The sequence below is a fragment of the Hemiscyllium ocellatum genome, chromosome 10 (genome assembly GCF_020745735.1).
Source record: "Hemiscyllium ocellatum isolate sHemOce1 chromosome 10, sHemOce1.pat.X.cur, whole genome shotgun sequence".
In the NCBI taxonomy this organism is placed as follows: domain Eukaryota; kingdom Metazoa; phylum Chordata; class Chondrichthyes; order Orectolobiformes; family Hemiscylliidae; genus Hemiscyllium; species Hemiscyllium ocellatum.
Window position 1 is genome coordinate 70,936,344 of NC_083410.1, and position 12,090 is coordinate 70,948,433.

Here is a 12,090-nt window from a genome sequence, read left to right on the forward strand (position 1 = left end):
CTCTTTAACCATAATTACAGGTGAAGCTATAAATTTCACTCCTGTTAAATCGTTCTCCAGGAGCAAATCAATTTATTTCAAAAGTAATTTCTTAATTACTCTTACTAGTCCCAAAGAAAAGTCACACTTCAATTAGGTCTTGTACAAAGGAACTAGTTATAGAGATCTAGAATGCAGAAAAGGGCTCTTTGATCCATCAAGAACAACCATTTAACTAATCTAATCTCATTTTCATTCCATTGCCTTGTACACCTTGGCATCACAATGCACATCTGAATACTGCTGATGTTAAGGGAGTTTCTGCCTCTACCATCCTTACAGACGGCGAGTTCTAAATTCCCACCACTGTCTAGGTGAAAAGGTTTTTTTCCTCAAATCTCCTTAACTTAAATCTAAGCTCCCAATCATTGATTCCACCATCAAGAAGAACAGTTCATACCCTCTACCAATTGCATTTACTAACACTTTGAGTTTGATTAGTCCTTGTAACTAAGTACTGTTTTGGGCTAGAATGCTTCTTTGAAGAAAAAGGAGTTATCTTCCCTTTTATCAAAAACCTTTCATATCTCTGTGACCTTGTGTACTATTACTGCATCATACAGTGTTTACTCTGGTCTCTTAGCTATAGAATTTCCTTGAATTAGAATTCTGGAACCTTTGTCTATATGCCACAGGCACAAACTCGTATGAAGCCAGTATAATTTTTTGTTTACTTCATAGTCTGAGGTAGTTTGTCAGGATTATGAAGGACAAGTCACCCTTACCTCACCTGCCAATGTACACTGCATGAACAACTCCATCACTCTCTTTTGCCCAATTCACTTTTCTAGCTATTTTCTCAAATTTTGGTAGGGCTTAAGTAAACTTAAACGTTTCCTTCCTGGATTTCAAATTATGTCTTGGATTCTGCTCAATAAAGCCTGCATGAGCATCTGTCGTCTTTTGTTTTACCTGTGTCCTTTTTAATCTAATATTCATATTCCCTCATTTTTCTCTCTGCTGTTTTAATTCTAGTTTTCTATGTTGTATTTTCAATTCCATTTTCTATTCCTTTAATTCAGTTTTGCTTTTCTTACCTTTCTCTGGTCTTTCTTTAGCTCTTTCTGCCATCTTCAGTTCCTTTGTTCTCTCTCTTGCTTGGTTGCCTTAACAGAAACTGAGTATCACCTGATTCTGATGTTTCACTACCTAGAGTTCCTGGTCTTTCTTGTATTTCCTCTAAACCATGCTAATGCCTCAATTATCTCTGCCTGACAAAGTTAGAAAGGCAATACTACCTCCAGTGTATCATCCAATTCAAATACCCTGGTCTTTGACAGTTATCTCAAGACTACTGGGACAAAAAAAATCTGATTGAAGATTTGTAGCTTGGGTATCCGTTGTTGTGGTTCTGCTCGCCGAGCTGGAAGTTTTTGCTGAAAACGTTTCGTTCCCTGGCTAGGGAACATCATCAGTGCTGTTGGAGCCTCGTGTGAAGCGCTGCTTCAAATACCGGAAGAAACATCAAAGCAGCGCTTCACACGAGGCTCAAGATCCCCCTCACCCAGTTAAATGTATTGTAGCATGTCTGAACAGGTTGATTTAAAATAACTAATGGTAGCTGATTGTCTAGTGTTTGCTTGGTAATGTGGAAATTTGAAAATAAATATAAAGGTATACAAACATTGGCTACAGTTCTGTCCTTCAACTAGCTTTCTGGATAAGAACTCTTATTTGACATTAGTAATAGGTTTGCAATTTGTAAACTTAACTGCTTTATAATCCTTGGCTAATCATTCTGTTACTACTTCAAAGAATTCAATAATACTGATCATGCATGATGTTTTATTTTAGAATCTACACTGAATGTATATTTTCAGCTAGAGGTAGATAGGTTTCCAGAAAGGCAGGCTTAAGAAAGGAAGATGGTTCATTGGAATAGGGTAGCATGGGGAAATTTTCTTAACCGTTGCTGTGGTCTTGGAATTTATTGTGGTATAAAATAGTTTGATGTTTTGAACTCAACATAGACTCAGCAAATATTCACGCAAATCTCAATTCTGGCTCAAATCTCCGTCTGAGAATAACTAATGGTTTTTGCTTCCATTTAGGATCACAGTACTATCTTATGGATGCCTCACTGAGCTGACATTCCTCTAATTGTTCCTTCTCTGTTTTTTTGTACAGATCTCTATTCTGAAATTTGGAGCCAAATACACTAGTCCTAGGTCTATGGCACCATGCCAGTTGTGAACTATAAGCACTTTGACTCTCGATGCATCTAGAAAGCTGTTGTATCTTTTCTTGCTGGCAGCAGTCACTGAAGACTATTTTTAGCTTTCACCACAAGCTGTAATTGTTGTGTTGTTTGTCCAGATTTTATCTACACAGTTGTAACAACCAAAGATTAGAAAGAAAAATGCTAATTGGTGTTCTTTGTTTTGAATGGGCTGCCCTTAAACACAATCAGGAAAAGGAAACAAATTGAAAAGAGTTCAGGTTTTTTTTCTCACTTTTATTTGTATTTCTGTCTCCTTTATTCACTGAAGGAATGGAAATTAGGAAAGAGGAAAACTGAAAAGGATGATGTTGTTGGTATCATGATCTTTTCAACAATGGAGCCACCAGCAGAAGATATTGGTCTGCTCGAGGCGTATGTATTAATTTTACTGTTCCAAGTTAACTGCTAATAATTTGAAAATTACTAATTTAAAAGCTGAACTAATCTGTGTGATAAGTATAAATTTCTGCTCTTCCCCTTCTGCATCTCCTATGCCTTTTTGATTGAGTTTCCTCCTCTATACAATTCCCATTGTTCAGTTAATTTACATACATATTCAGAAAAAAATCAAGTCACGTTTTGTGCATTTGACCCTGCAGAGAACAGAAGGTTGAAATGTTTAGTAAGTTTACAAAAGCCATGGATGATGGGGTTAAAGAGCTGCTCAGTGTGGGACAGGAACATTGGAAAAGCTGTGCAGGAGGTGGGTATGAAAAGTTTGTTTAACTTTTTATATCTGTTCAAAGTCTTTGAAAAATCATTGTGGCAAAATGCTTTGTCTGACCTTAGAATATATGGAATAGGACATACAAATAAAGATCACTTGGCCCAGCTTATGTGGGAAAGAATTGTCTAACTGGTTTTATTCCCTTTATTCTTCCCTCTTAACTCTGTGTAGTTTTTCACTCCCAAGTATATATCCAATTATCTTCTGAAAGATGTTATTGAATCTGCTTCCACCACCCATTCTGACAGTGCATTCCAGTTCATGGCATTACTTGCTGTGTATCAAAGTTTCCTCATTAGCTGGTTCTTTTGTCACTACCTTCATTTGTTACCATTCGTTCCCATTCTTCTGCAAACAGATTATTCTTGTTTGTATTACTAAATCCTTCAAAATTTCAAATACTTTCACCATTGAATCCTTTCTTTAAAAATTCTTGGCTATTAGGAGAATAGTTTTTGTCTACATAATTGAAGTATTTCACCTTTGAAACCTGCTGTCCAAGGTCATTGATGTCTTTCCTGAAACCTGCTCCTTCTGGGGCCCAATCACGCCCAACTTTATAAAAAATTTAATTACTTCTTTTGGTTTTGTTCTCTATTCCTCTATTTTTCAAAAGAAAAGCCATCCCCATATTCTGTTTTAAACAGCTTTCCTATTTTGACCTACCACCTATAAAGACCATATACCTTCTGCAACCCTATTTGGAATAGTATTCGGTTTTTATTTACACTTCTTTTCTACCCTTCTTATCTAGATTTAATAATTTTACTATTCTCTGCATTAAATTTTATCTGGCATGTGTCTACCCATTAAACGGTCTATTTTCCTGAAGTGTTTTATTACCCTTTCCATTCTCTTAAAATTACATTTCAAAGGTTTGTTTTATCTCCAGTATTTCAAGTTATGTTTTGTGTACAGATCTCATAGGTGTTAACATATATCAAAAAGTGCAGTGATTCCAACAAAAATCCCAGAGTCACTAGAATGCACTTCCCTCCAATCTAAGAAAATTAATCACTCAATGCTACTTTCTGTCCCTTAGCCAATATCATTTTCAGGTAGTGTTAAATTCCATGGCTTCAGTTTTGGTATTATGTATTTCTTTACCAAATCTCATTTCAAAGCTTACTCACACAGCATCATCCTTTCTTCCATCTACTCCACTATTTTATGAATGTACACAAATAAGTTAGGTAAACACCATTTGATTGTAACACCTTACACTCTAGCAATTATTAATTAACTCATGATTTTTCAAGTAACAATTTCATTTCTGATTATGGTGTCTCAATGTTTTTCCACCAGCATGTTAGACTAATTGGCCAATACAGCTATACATATCACCCCCTGCTTTTTGAACGGGGTGCAGAATTTAAATTCCTTCAGTAGTCTAACACAATTGCACACACCCAAGAAGAATTTCCATCCTTTCTCCCTCAAATGAATTATAGCCAGAGTAAATAATTTTCTACTTAGTGCTGCCAATCTATTTTAAAGGACCTTTGCTATATCTACTTTCTCCTTCACAATCCATACCAAGACTGAAGTAAAATATTAATATGGGTTTTCAGCCAAACTCTCTGCCTCTCCAAGAATTATGTGGGTCTTTGTGTACACACAGAATGCTAAATAACCTCTAACTTGCAAGGCTATTCAATTTTCAAATTAAATGAACAGTTTTAAAGTAAAGCAATTTATAAAACCTGACATTCTCAACACTTTTTCCAGGTACTTTGGAAGCTAGTCTGTTTACTATCAGCATAAATGTTTTGCCATTGTTTATAAGGGATGAATAGGATGAACAACCTAGTCTCCCTTAAATCATTTAGCAACTAAGCTAAATGTTGTTAGAATTCTGAATAGGTCACATGAACCTTTTCTTTCATTATTTTTTTCTTCAAGATATTCCAAAACAATCCTTATAATCTTATATCTATAATAGTTTGTTTCATGCTCCTCTTTCCTGCATTACACAGTTGTATTCCTTTTCATAATGCTGATTTTGAATTTCTCATGACTTAATACTCTCTCATTTGCCCCTCTTTGTCTCACCTTTTATTCTAACTCCTCACTATTCCATTTGTTTTATTTCTCCCTTCTAGTTCTTCAGTTTCAGCAACATTTTTGTTCATTTCATAAGGAACCTTGTGCCTTATTCCTTATTTTGCTCTCTGGTCTCATGCTCTTATTCATTCCCTCATTTGAGTTGTAGCTTTTTGTTTCATGGGATGATTGATATCATTTACCTTTTGCCATTTCCAAAAGGGATAGATAAGGTGTCATGTAGAATGTTACTAGAAAATTCATGGTGTTAGTATAACTGCTGGACAGAGCACTGGCTCATCTGCTTCTCAATGTCCATCAAATACTACTAGACACAGCTGAAGATGAAGAAACAGTTTAGGAAAAGCTCAATGTTGAAGAATCAAGAACAAAGTTCAAGAGCCAAGCAGCTACTGAACTATTATCAATTTCTTCACCAAAATCTCCGAAGAGTTCATTCTAATGGAATGGACGAAATCTGGAAAGAACTGAAAACAGCCATCTTCTTAGTGTGAAGAAACCATTGGCTAAGAGACTAGGAAACTCACAAAACTTGTTCGTTGAGAATGACCATATCGTCCAAGCCCTCATTGACAAGAATAGGAAAGCTCACCAAACAACAAAGTCGGAGTTACAAGGAACTAGGGAAATAAAGAACCTCTGACTGAGAAAGCTAAAGAGCTGTAATTCCATGGCTGACAGCATGACACGTGCATTTTTTTCAGTGCCACCAAGGCAATATATGGACCCAACACCCTTTGCTTCAAACTGTTACAGAGAAAGGAAGACACCCTTTTGAGAGACAGCGAAAAAAATCAGCCTTTAATGGAGTAAACACTTAAAATCCTAAAGTGTGATACAATCTACCATGCGGATGTGTTTGAGGAAATCCCCCAATTTACCATCAAACGTGAGCTCTGACTTCCACCTAGTGTGGCAGAAGTTGAAGACTCTATTAGACACATGAAGAATGGAAAAGCTGTAGGAGTAAGAAGAATTTCTCCTGAAAATCTGGGACAAAGAAGGTATCCCTGCTGCTCTCTGGGCTGCTACCATCATCACAGTGTTCAATAAAAGGAGACAAAGTAAACAGTGGAAACTATCAAGGAATGTCAAACTCTCCATCCCTGGGAAGATCATCACCCAAATCATCGCTTAGGTGCCTTCTCCCAGACTCTGTGGATATCCTGCTTGAAAGCTAGTGTGACTTCTGACCAAACTGTGGAACTACAGGCATGATTTTCACAGCCTGGCAACTTCTAGAGAAATACCAGGATCAACACTTACGTGGCCTTCATCGACCTGACTGAAGCTTTGACTTAGTGAATCAGTAAGTACTGTATATGAGTCTGTCAAAGGCTAGTTGTCCAGTGAAATTCATCAATATCCTTTGTCTCTTCCATGACCAGATGTTGCCATTGGTCATCACTGAAGTAATATGATAGAATCCTTTGAGGACAAGGCATGGTCAGGCAAGGATGTGTCATTGTCCCCACTCTTTTTTTTTCCATCTTTGCCACCATTTTTCATCTAGTTAACAACAAGCTTCCCAGTGGTGTGGACATTGAAAGTTTTCCATCTATCCTATAGTCAATCTCAACTGGTTGAAATCCAAGAAGAAAGCAACACCACCCACACTTGTGGAACATCAGTTTGCAGATTACAGTGTCATCTCTGCACTCTGAAGAGAATCTTCGAGTCTTACTTGATGCCTTTGTGGAAGAATACTGAAGTATTTGTCTCAGCCTCAGCCTCAAGAAGACATAAATCCTTTACCAACTCATCCCAGGTCAAGTTCTGATCCATCACTCCATTAAAATCAATGGAGAAATCCTCTCAAATGTGGAACGTTTCCCCTCTCGAAAAGCTACCTCTCACCTGAGGCCGACATTGATGTGGTGGTTCAACATAGCCAGATTGCAAGGGCCACCTTGCACATGTTCAATGACCATGACACTTGTACTAATATAGAGATCTTTGTGTATAAGACAGTCATTTTTCTGACTCTTCTTTTTGATGCCAAAACTTGAACTACCTAAAGATGGTACTTCGACGGACTTCAGGTACTATCAATGTTGTTGGAGACAGATTCTCTGCATCAGCTGGGAGGACTGGCGTACTAACATCATTCTTGAAGCAGTTAATAGCACCAGAACTGAGGCAATGATAATCTGAATCCAACTTGCCTGGACTGGCCATGTGATTATGATACTGGCATTGAGTGTCAAAGGAAATCCTCTTCACCCAGCTCAAAGAAGGTGCTGGACCGACAGGAGGGCAAACGGAGTATTATAAAGACTCCCTGAAGGCTTCCCTGGTGAAATGCAACATGATTATCAGTGCATAGGAGACCTTCAAGTAGAAGAAATTGACTTGGAGGAAATTCTTGTAATAAGGGACACGATTCTTCGAGAGCCCTTGATTACATGTTGGAGGGTGGAGAAAGGAACGTAAATGATCTCAAGTACAAGAACCAGTTCTGTATCTTGGAAATACCTGCCAAAAGTGTGATTGGAGATGTGGCTTGAGGGTTAGGTTCAACAACGACACAATGACGCACAGAACCCATGACCAGTGACACAGAATCTCAGGTGGACAGTCATACTCGTTACAAAGTGATTGCTCCCACCGATAGTGATAGTATGTTAGACTGGATAGAGGAGAAAGTGAGGACTGCAGATGCTGGAGATCAGAGCTGAAAATGAGTTGCTGGAAAGGCGCAGCAGGTCAGGCAGCATCCAAGGAGCAGGACTCATGCCCGAAACGTCAATTCTCCTGCTCCTTCGACTGGATTGAAGATTGGCTAACCTACAGGAAACAGTGTCAGAATATGTGCATCATCTTCAGGATGATAGATTCTAATGGAGTGGCATAGAGATCAATGCTAGGGTCTCAACTGTTTACAATATATATGAAGGATAGGGTGTATTGTCGCCAATTTGCTGTTGATCAAGAGAGCAAAGGTGGAAAGCAATTTGTGAAGAGGGTCTCAGGAGTCTGCAGAGGGATATAAATAAATCCAGTGAATGGGGGGAGAAAAATTCGCAGATCGACCATAATGTGGGTAAATGTGAAGTTTTCCACTTTGATAGAATAACAAAATTATCATGATGGAGAAGGAAGCTTTTTGGCAAGTTGCGACTGGATTGGCTATCTGAATGAACATTTGTTTAGTTCTATTTTCTTACCTTCTCCTCATAATGCTAAATTTTGTTCATTTTCAAATAACCACTAATTTCCTTCCGATGCCTTGAACCCCTTTCCACCATATTATCAGGTAGTGTATTCAAGACTCCAACCATTTGCTGCATTAAAAACACTTGTTTTATGAATGACTTTTAAATCTGTGCCCTCTTATTTATTCTTTCCCAAGTGGGAATTGTTTCTCTCTCTTTGCTCTGAATCTCTCATGATCTTCACTATTTCTATCAGATCTTCTCTTGGCCTTCTTTGCTCCAATTTTCTGATCTATCATCATAACTCGTTCCTCATCCTTTGAACCATTCTTGTAAAACTCCTGCACTGCCTCCAATGTCTTTACATCCTTCCTTAAAGCAAGCACCCAGAAATGGCCACAGAGCTTTAGCTGATGTTGAATTAGTATCTTGTATAAGTTCAATATAATTTTCTTGCTCTGTACTGTATGCCTGTATCAATAAATGTAAGCTTTATTAACTGTTCTCTCTCTGTCCTGTCAGTTTTAATTAATGTATACACTTAGGTTCATCTACTCCCACACTGTCTTACATTTGTACTGTACCCTTTGTTTTGTATTGATGCTTCATATTCCTCCTACCAAAATATATCACCCCTTATTTCTCTACATTGAACTTCATCTGCCACCTGTCTGCCCATTCCACTAACTTGTCCAAAGTCTTATACTAGCTTTCTCACAGTTTACAATATTTCCAAGTTTTATACCATCCACCAGTTTTCAAATTGGTGTCCTATATAGAGTCATAGTACAGCACGGAAACAGACCCTTCGGTCCAACTTGTCCATGCCGACCAGATATCGTAACCTAATCCATTTGCCAGCAGTTGGCCATTTCGCTCTAAACCCATCCTAAACCCTCTCGAAAGCTTCCACATCTTTCCTAAAGTGAGGCGACCAGAACTTCACACAGTACTCCAAATGTGGCCTAACCAAAGTCCTGTACAGCTGCAACATCACTTCACGACTCTTGAATTCAATCCCTCTGCTAATGAACGCTAATACACCATAGGCCTTCTTACAAGCTCTATCCACCTGAGTGGCAACTTTCAAAGATCTATGTACATAGACCCCAAGATCCCTCTGTTCCTCCACCTAAGAACCCTACCGTTAACCCTGTATTCCTCATTCTTATTTGTTCTTCCAAAATGGACAACCTCACACTTGGCAGGGTTGAACTCCATCTGCCACTCCTCAGCCCAGCTCTGCATCATATCTAAGTCCCTTTGCAGCCGACAACAGCCCTCCTCACTGTCCACAACTCCACCAATCTTTGTATCATCTGCAAATTTACTGACCCACCCTTCGACTCCCTCATCCAAGTCATTAATAAAAGTTACAAACAGCAGAGGACCCAGAACTGATCCCTGCGGGACTCCACTTGTAACTGGGCTCCAGGCTGAATACTTACCATCTACCATCACTCTCTCTGACTTCGACCAGTTAGCCAGTTTTCTATCCAGTTGGCCAAATTTCCCTCTATCCCATGCCTCCTGACTTTCCGCATAAGCCTACCATGGGGAACCTTATCAAATGCCTTACTAAAATCCATGTACACTACATCCACTGCTCTACCCTCATCCACATGCTTGGTCACCTCCTCAAAGAATTCAATAAGACTTGTAAGGCAAGACCTACCCTTCACAAATCCGTGCTGGCTGTCCCTAATCGAGCTGTGTCTTTCCAGATACTCATAAATCCTATCCCTCAGTACCCTTTCCATTACTTTGCCTACCACAGAAGTAAGACTAACTGGCCTGTAATTCCCGGGGTTATCCCTATTCCCTTTTTTGAACAGGGGCACAACATTCGCTACTCTCCAGTCCACTGGTACCACCCCCGTTGACAGTGAAGACGAAAAGATCATTGCCAACGGTACTGCAATTTCCTCTCTTGCTTCCCACATAATCCTAGGATATATCCCGTCAGGCCCGGGGGACTTGTCTATCCTCAAGTTGTTCAAAATGTCCAACACATCTTCCTTCCTAACAAGTATCTCTTCTAGCTTACCACTCCGTTTCACACTCTCCTCTTCAACAGTACGGTCCCTCTCGTTCGTAAATACTGAAGAAAAGTACTCATTCAAGACCTCTCCTATCTCTTCCGACTCAACACACAATCTCCCACTACTGTCCTTGATCGGACCTACCCTCGTTCTCGTCATTCTCATGTTTCTCACATACGCATACAATGCCTTGGGGTTATCCTTGATCCTATCCGCCAAGGATTTTTCATGCCCTCTCTTAGCTCTTCTAATCCCTTTCTTCAGGTCCCTTCTGGCTATCCTGTATCCCTCCACTGCTCTGTCTGAACCCTGTTTCCTCAACCTTATGTAAGCCTCCTTCTTCCTCTTTACTAGACATTCAACCTCCCTCGTCAACCAAGGCTCCCTCACACGACCATTTCTTACCTGCCTGATAGGTACATACATATCAAGGACACGTCGTATCTGTTCCTTGAAAAAGTTCCACATTTCCACCACATCCTTCCCTGACAGCCTATGCTCCCAACTATTGCTCCTCAAATCCTGTCTTACAGCATCATAATTTCCCTTCCCCCAATTGTAAAATCTACCCTGTTGTGCGCACCTATCTCTCTCCATAACCAAGGTGAAAGTCACAGAATTGTGGTCACCATCACCAAAATGTTCACCCACTAACAAGCCCATCATTTGTCCCGGTTCATTACCGAGTACCAAATCCAATATGGCCTCCCCTCTGGTTGGACAATCTACATACTGAGTTAGAAAAGCTTCCTGGACACACTGCACAAACACCGCCCCATCCACTCTACTTGATCTAAAGAGCTTCCAATCAATATTTGGGAAGTTGAAGTCGCCCATGACCAAGACCCTGTGGCTTCTGCACCTTTCCAAAATCTGTTTCCCAATCTGTTTCTCCACATCTCTGCTGCTATTGGGGGGCCTATAGTAAACACCCAACAAGGTGACAGCACCTTTCCTATTTCTGACTTCAGCCCATACTACGTCCAAAGGCAGATCCCCCTCAAACTTCCTTTCTGCAGCCGTTATACCATTTCTAATTAGCAATGCCACCCCCCCTCCTTTTTTACCACCCTCCCTTGCTGGAGGAGGAGTGTTCATCAATGTAGGAAGAGCCCAGCACATCAGTACAAAACATAAGGCTGAAGTTCTCAATCAGAAGTGCAGAATGGATGATCCATCTCTCTCTACCCCAGTGGTTTCCCAACATCTCACATACCAGTCTTTAGCCAATTCAGTTCATTTCACGTGATATCAAGAAATGGTTGGGGGCACTGAATACTGCAAAGTTGATGGTCCCTGACAACATTCTAGCAACGATACTGAGGACTTGTGCTCCAGAACTGCTGCTCCCCTAGCCAAGGTTTTCCAGGACAGTTACAACACTGGCACCTAACAAACAATGTGGAAAGTTGCCCAGATACATCCTCTACACAAAAAGCAAGACAAATTCAACCTGGCCAATTACTGCCCATGCGTTTACACTCAATCGGACTTCTACTCTACAGCTGCCCACATTGTAAAATAAGGTTCGGAATTGAATCTGGGCAAGTGTGAGCACAATACCATTTCCTGCCACTTAAGTCATCATGAATAGATGTTTTCAACTTAGTTTCCACTGTCATCCCCTGTGGCTTATCATTTTCTGTAGAGTAATGGAAAATGTCAGAAGCAGAGAATTTTGTAGTAAATATTTCTCTGATCTAACTATTTTAAGAAATAAACACATTAAATAATGTGTATGCTTTGTTCAAATTCTTGAAGTTAAATTAATTGTTTTGACAGTGTTGCTAGGAGGAGATTTTATTTTGTAAGTCTTTTTGTCAGCTAATTTTGATATAGTTA

General features: G+C 39.6%; 1 protein-coding gene across 3 annotated transcripts in view; it reads left to right on the forward strand.

The window, feature by feature from the left end:
* Nucleotides 1-12,090, forward strand: part of snx9b (sorting nexin 9b) — a 145,761-nt gene that overhangs the window by 107,635 nt on the left and 26,036 nt on the right. For all 3 annotated transcript variants that reach the window (XM_060831592.1, XM_060831594.1, XM_060831593.1), the window contains 2 exons: nucleotides 2,529-2,632; nucleotides 2,860-2,963. In XM_060831592.1, the coding sequence (XP_060687575.1) occupies nucleotides 2,529-2,632; nucleotides 2,860-2,963 (208 nt within the window). The remainder of the gene's footprint in view (nucleotides 1-2,528; nucleotides 2,633-2,859; nucleotides 2,964-12,090) is intronic.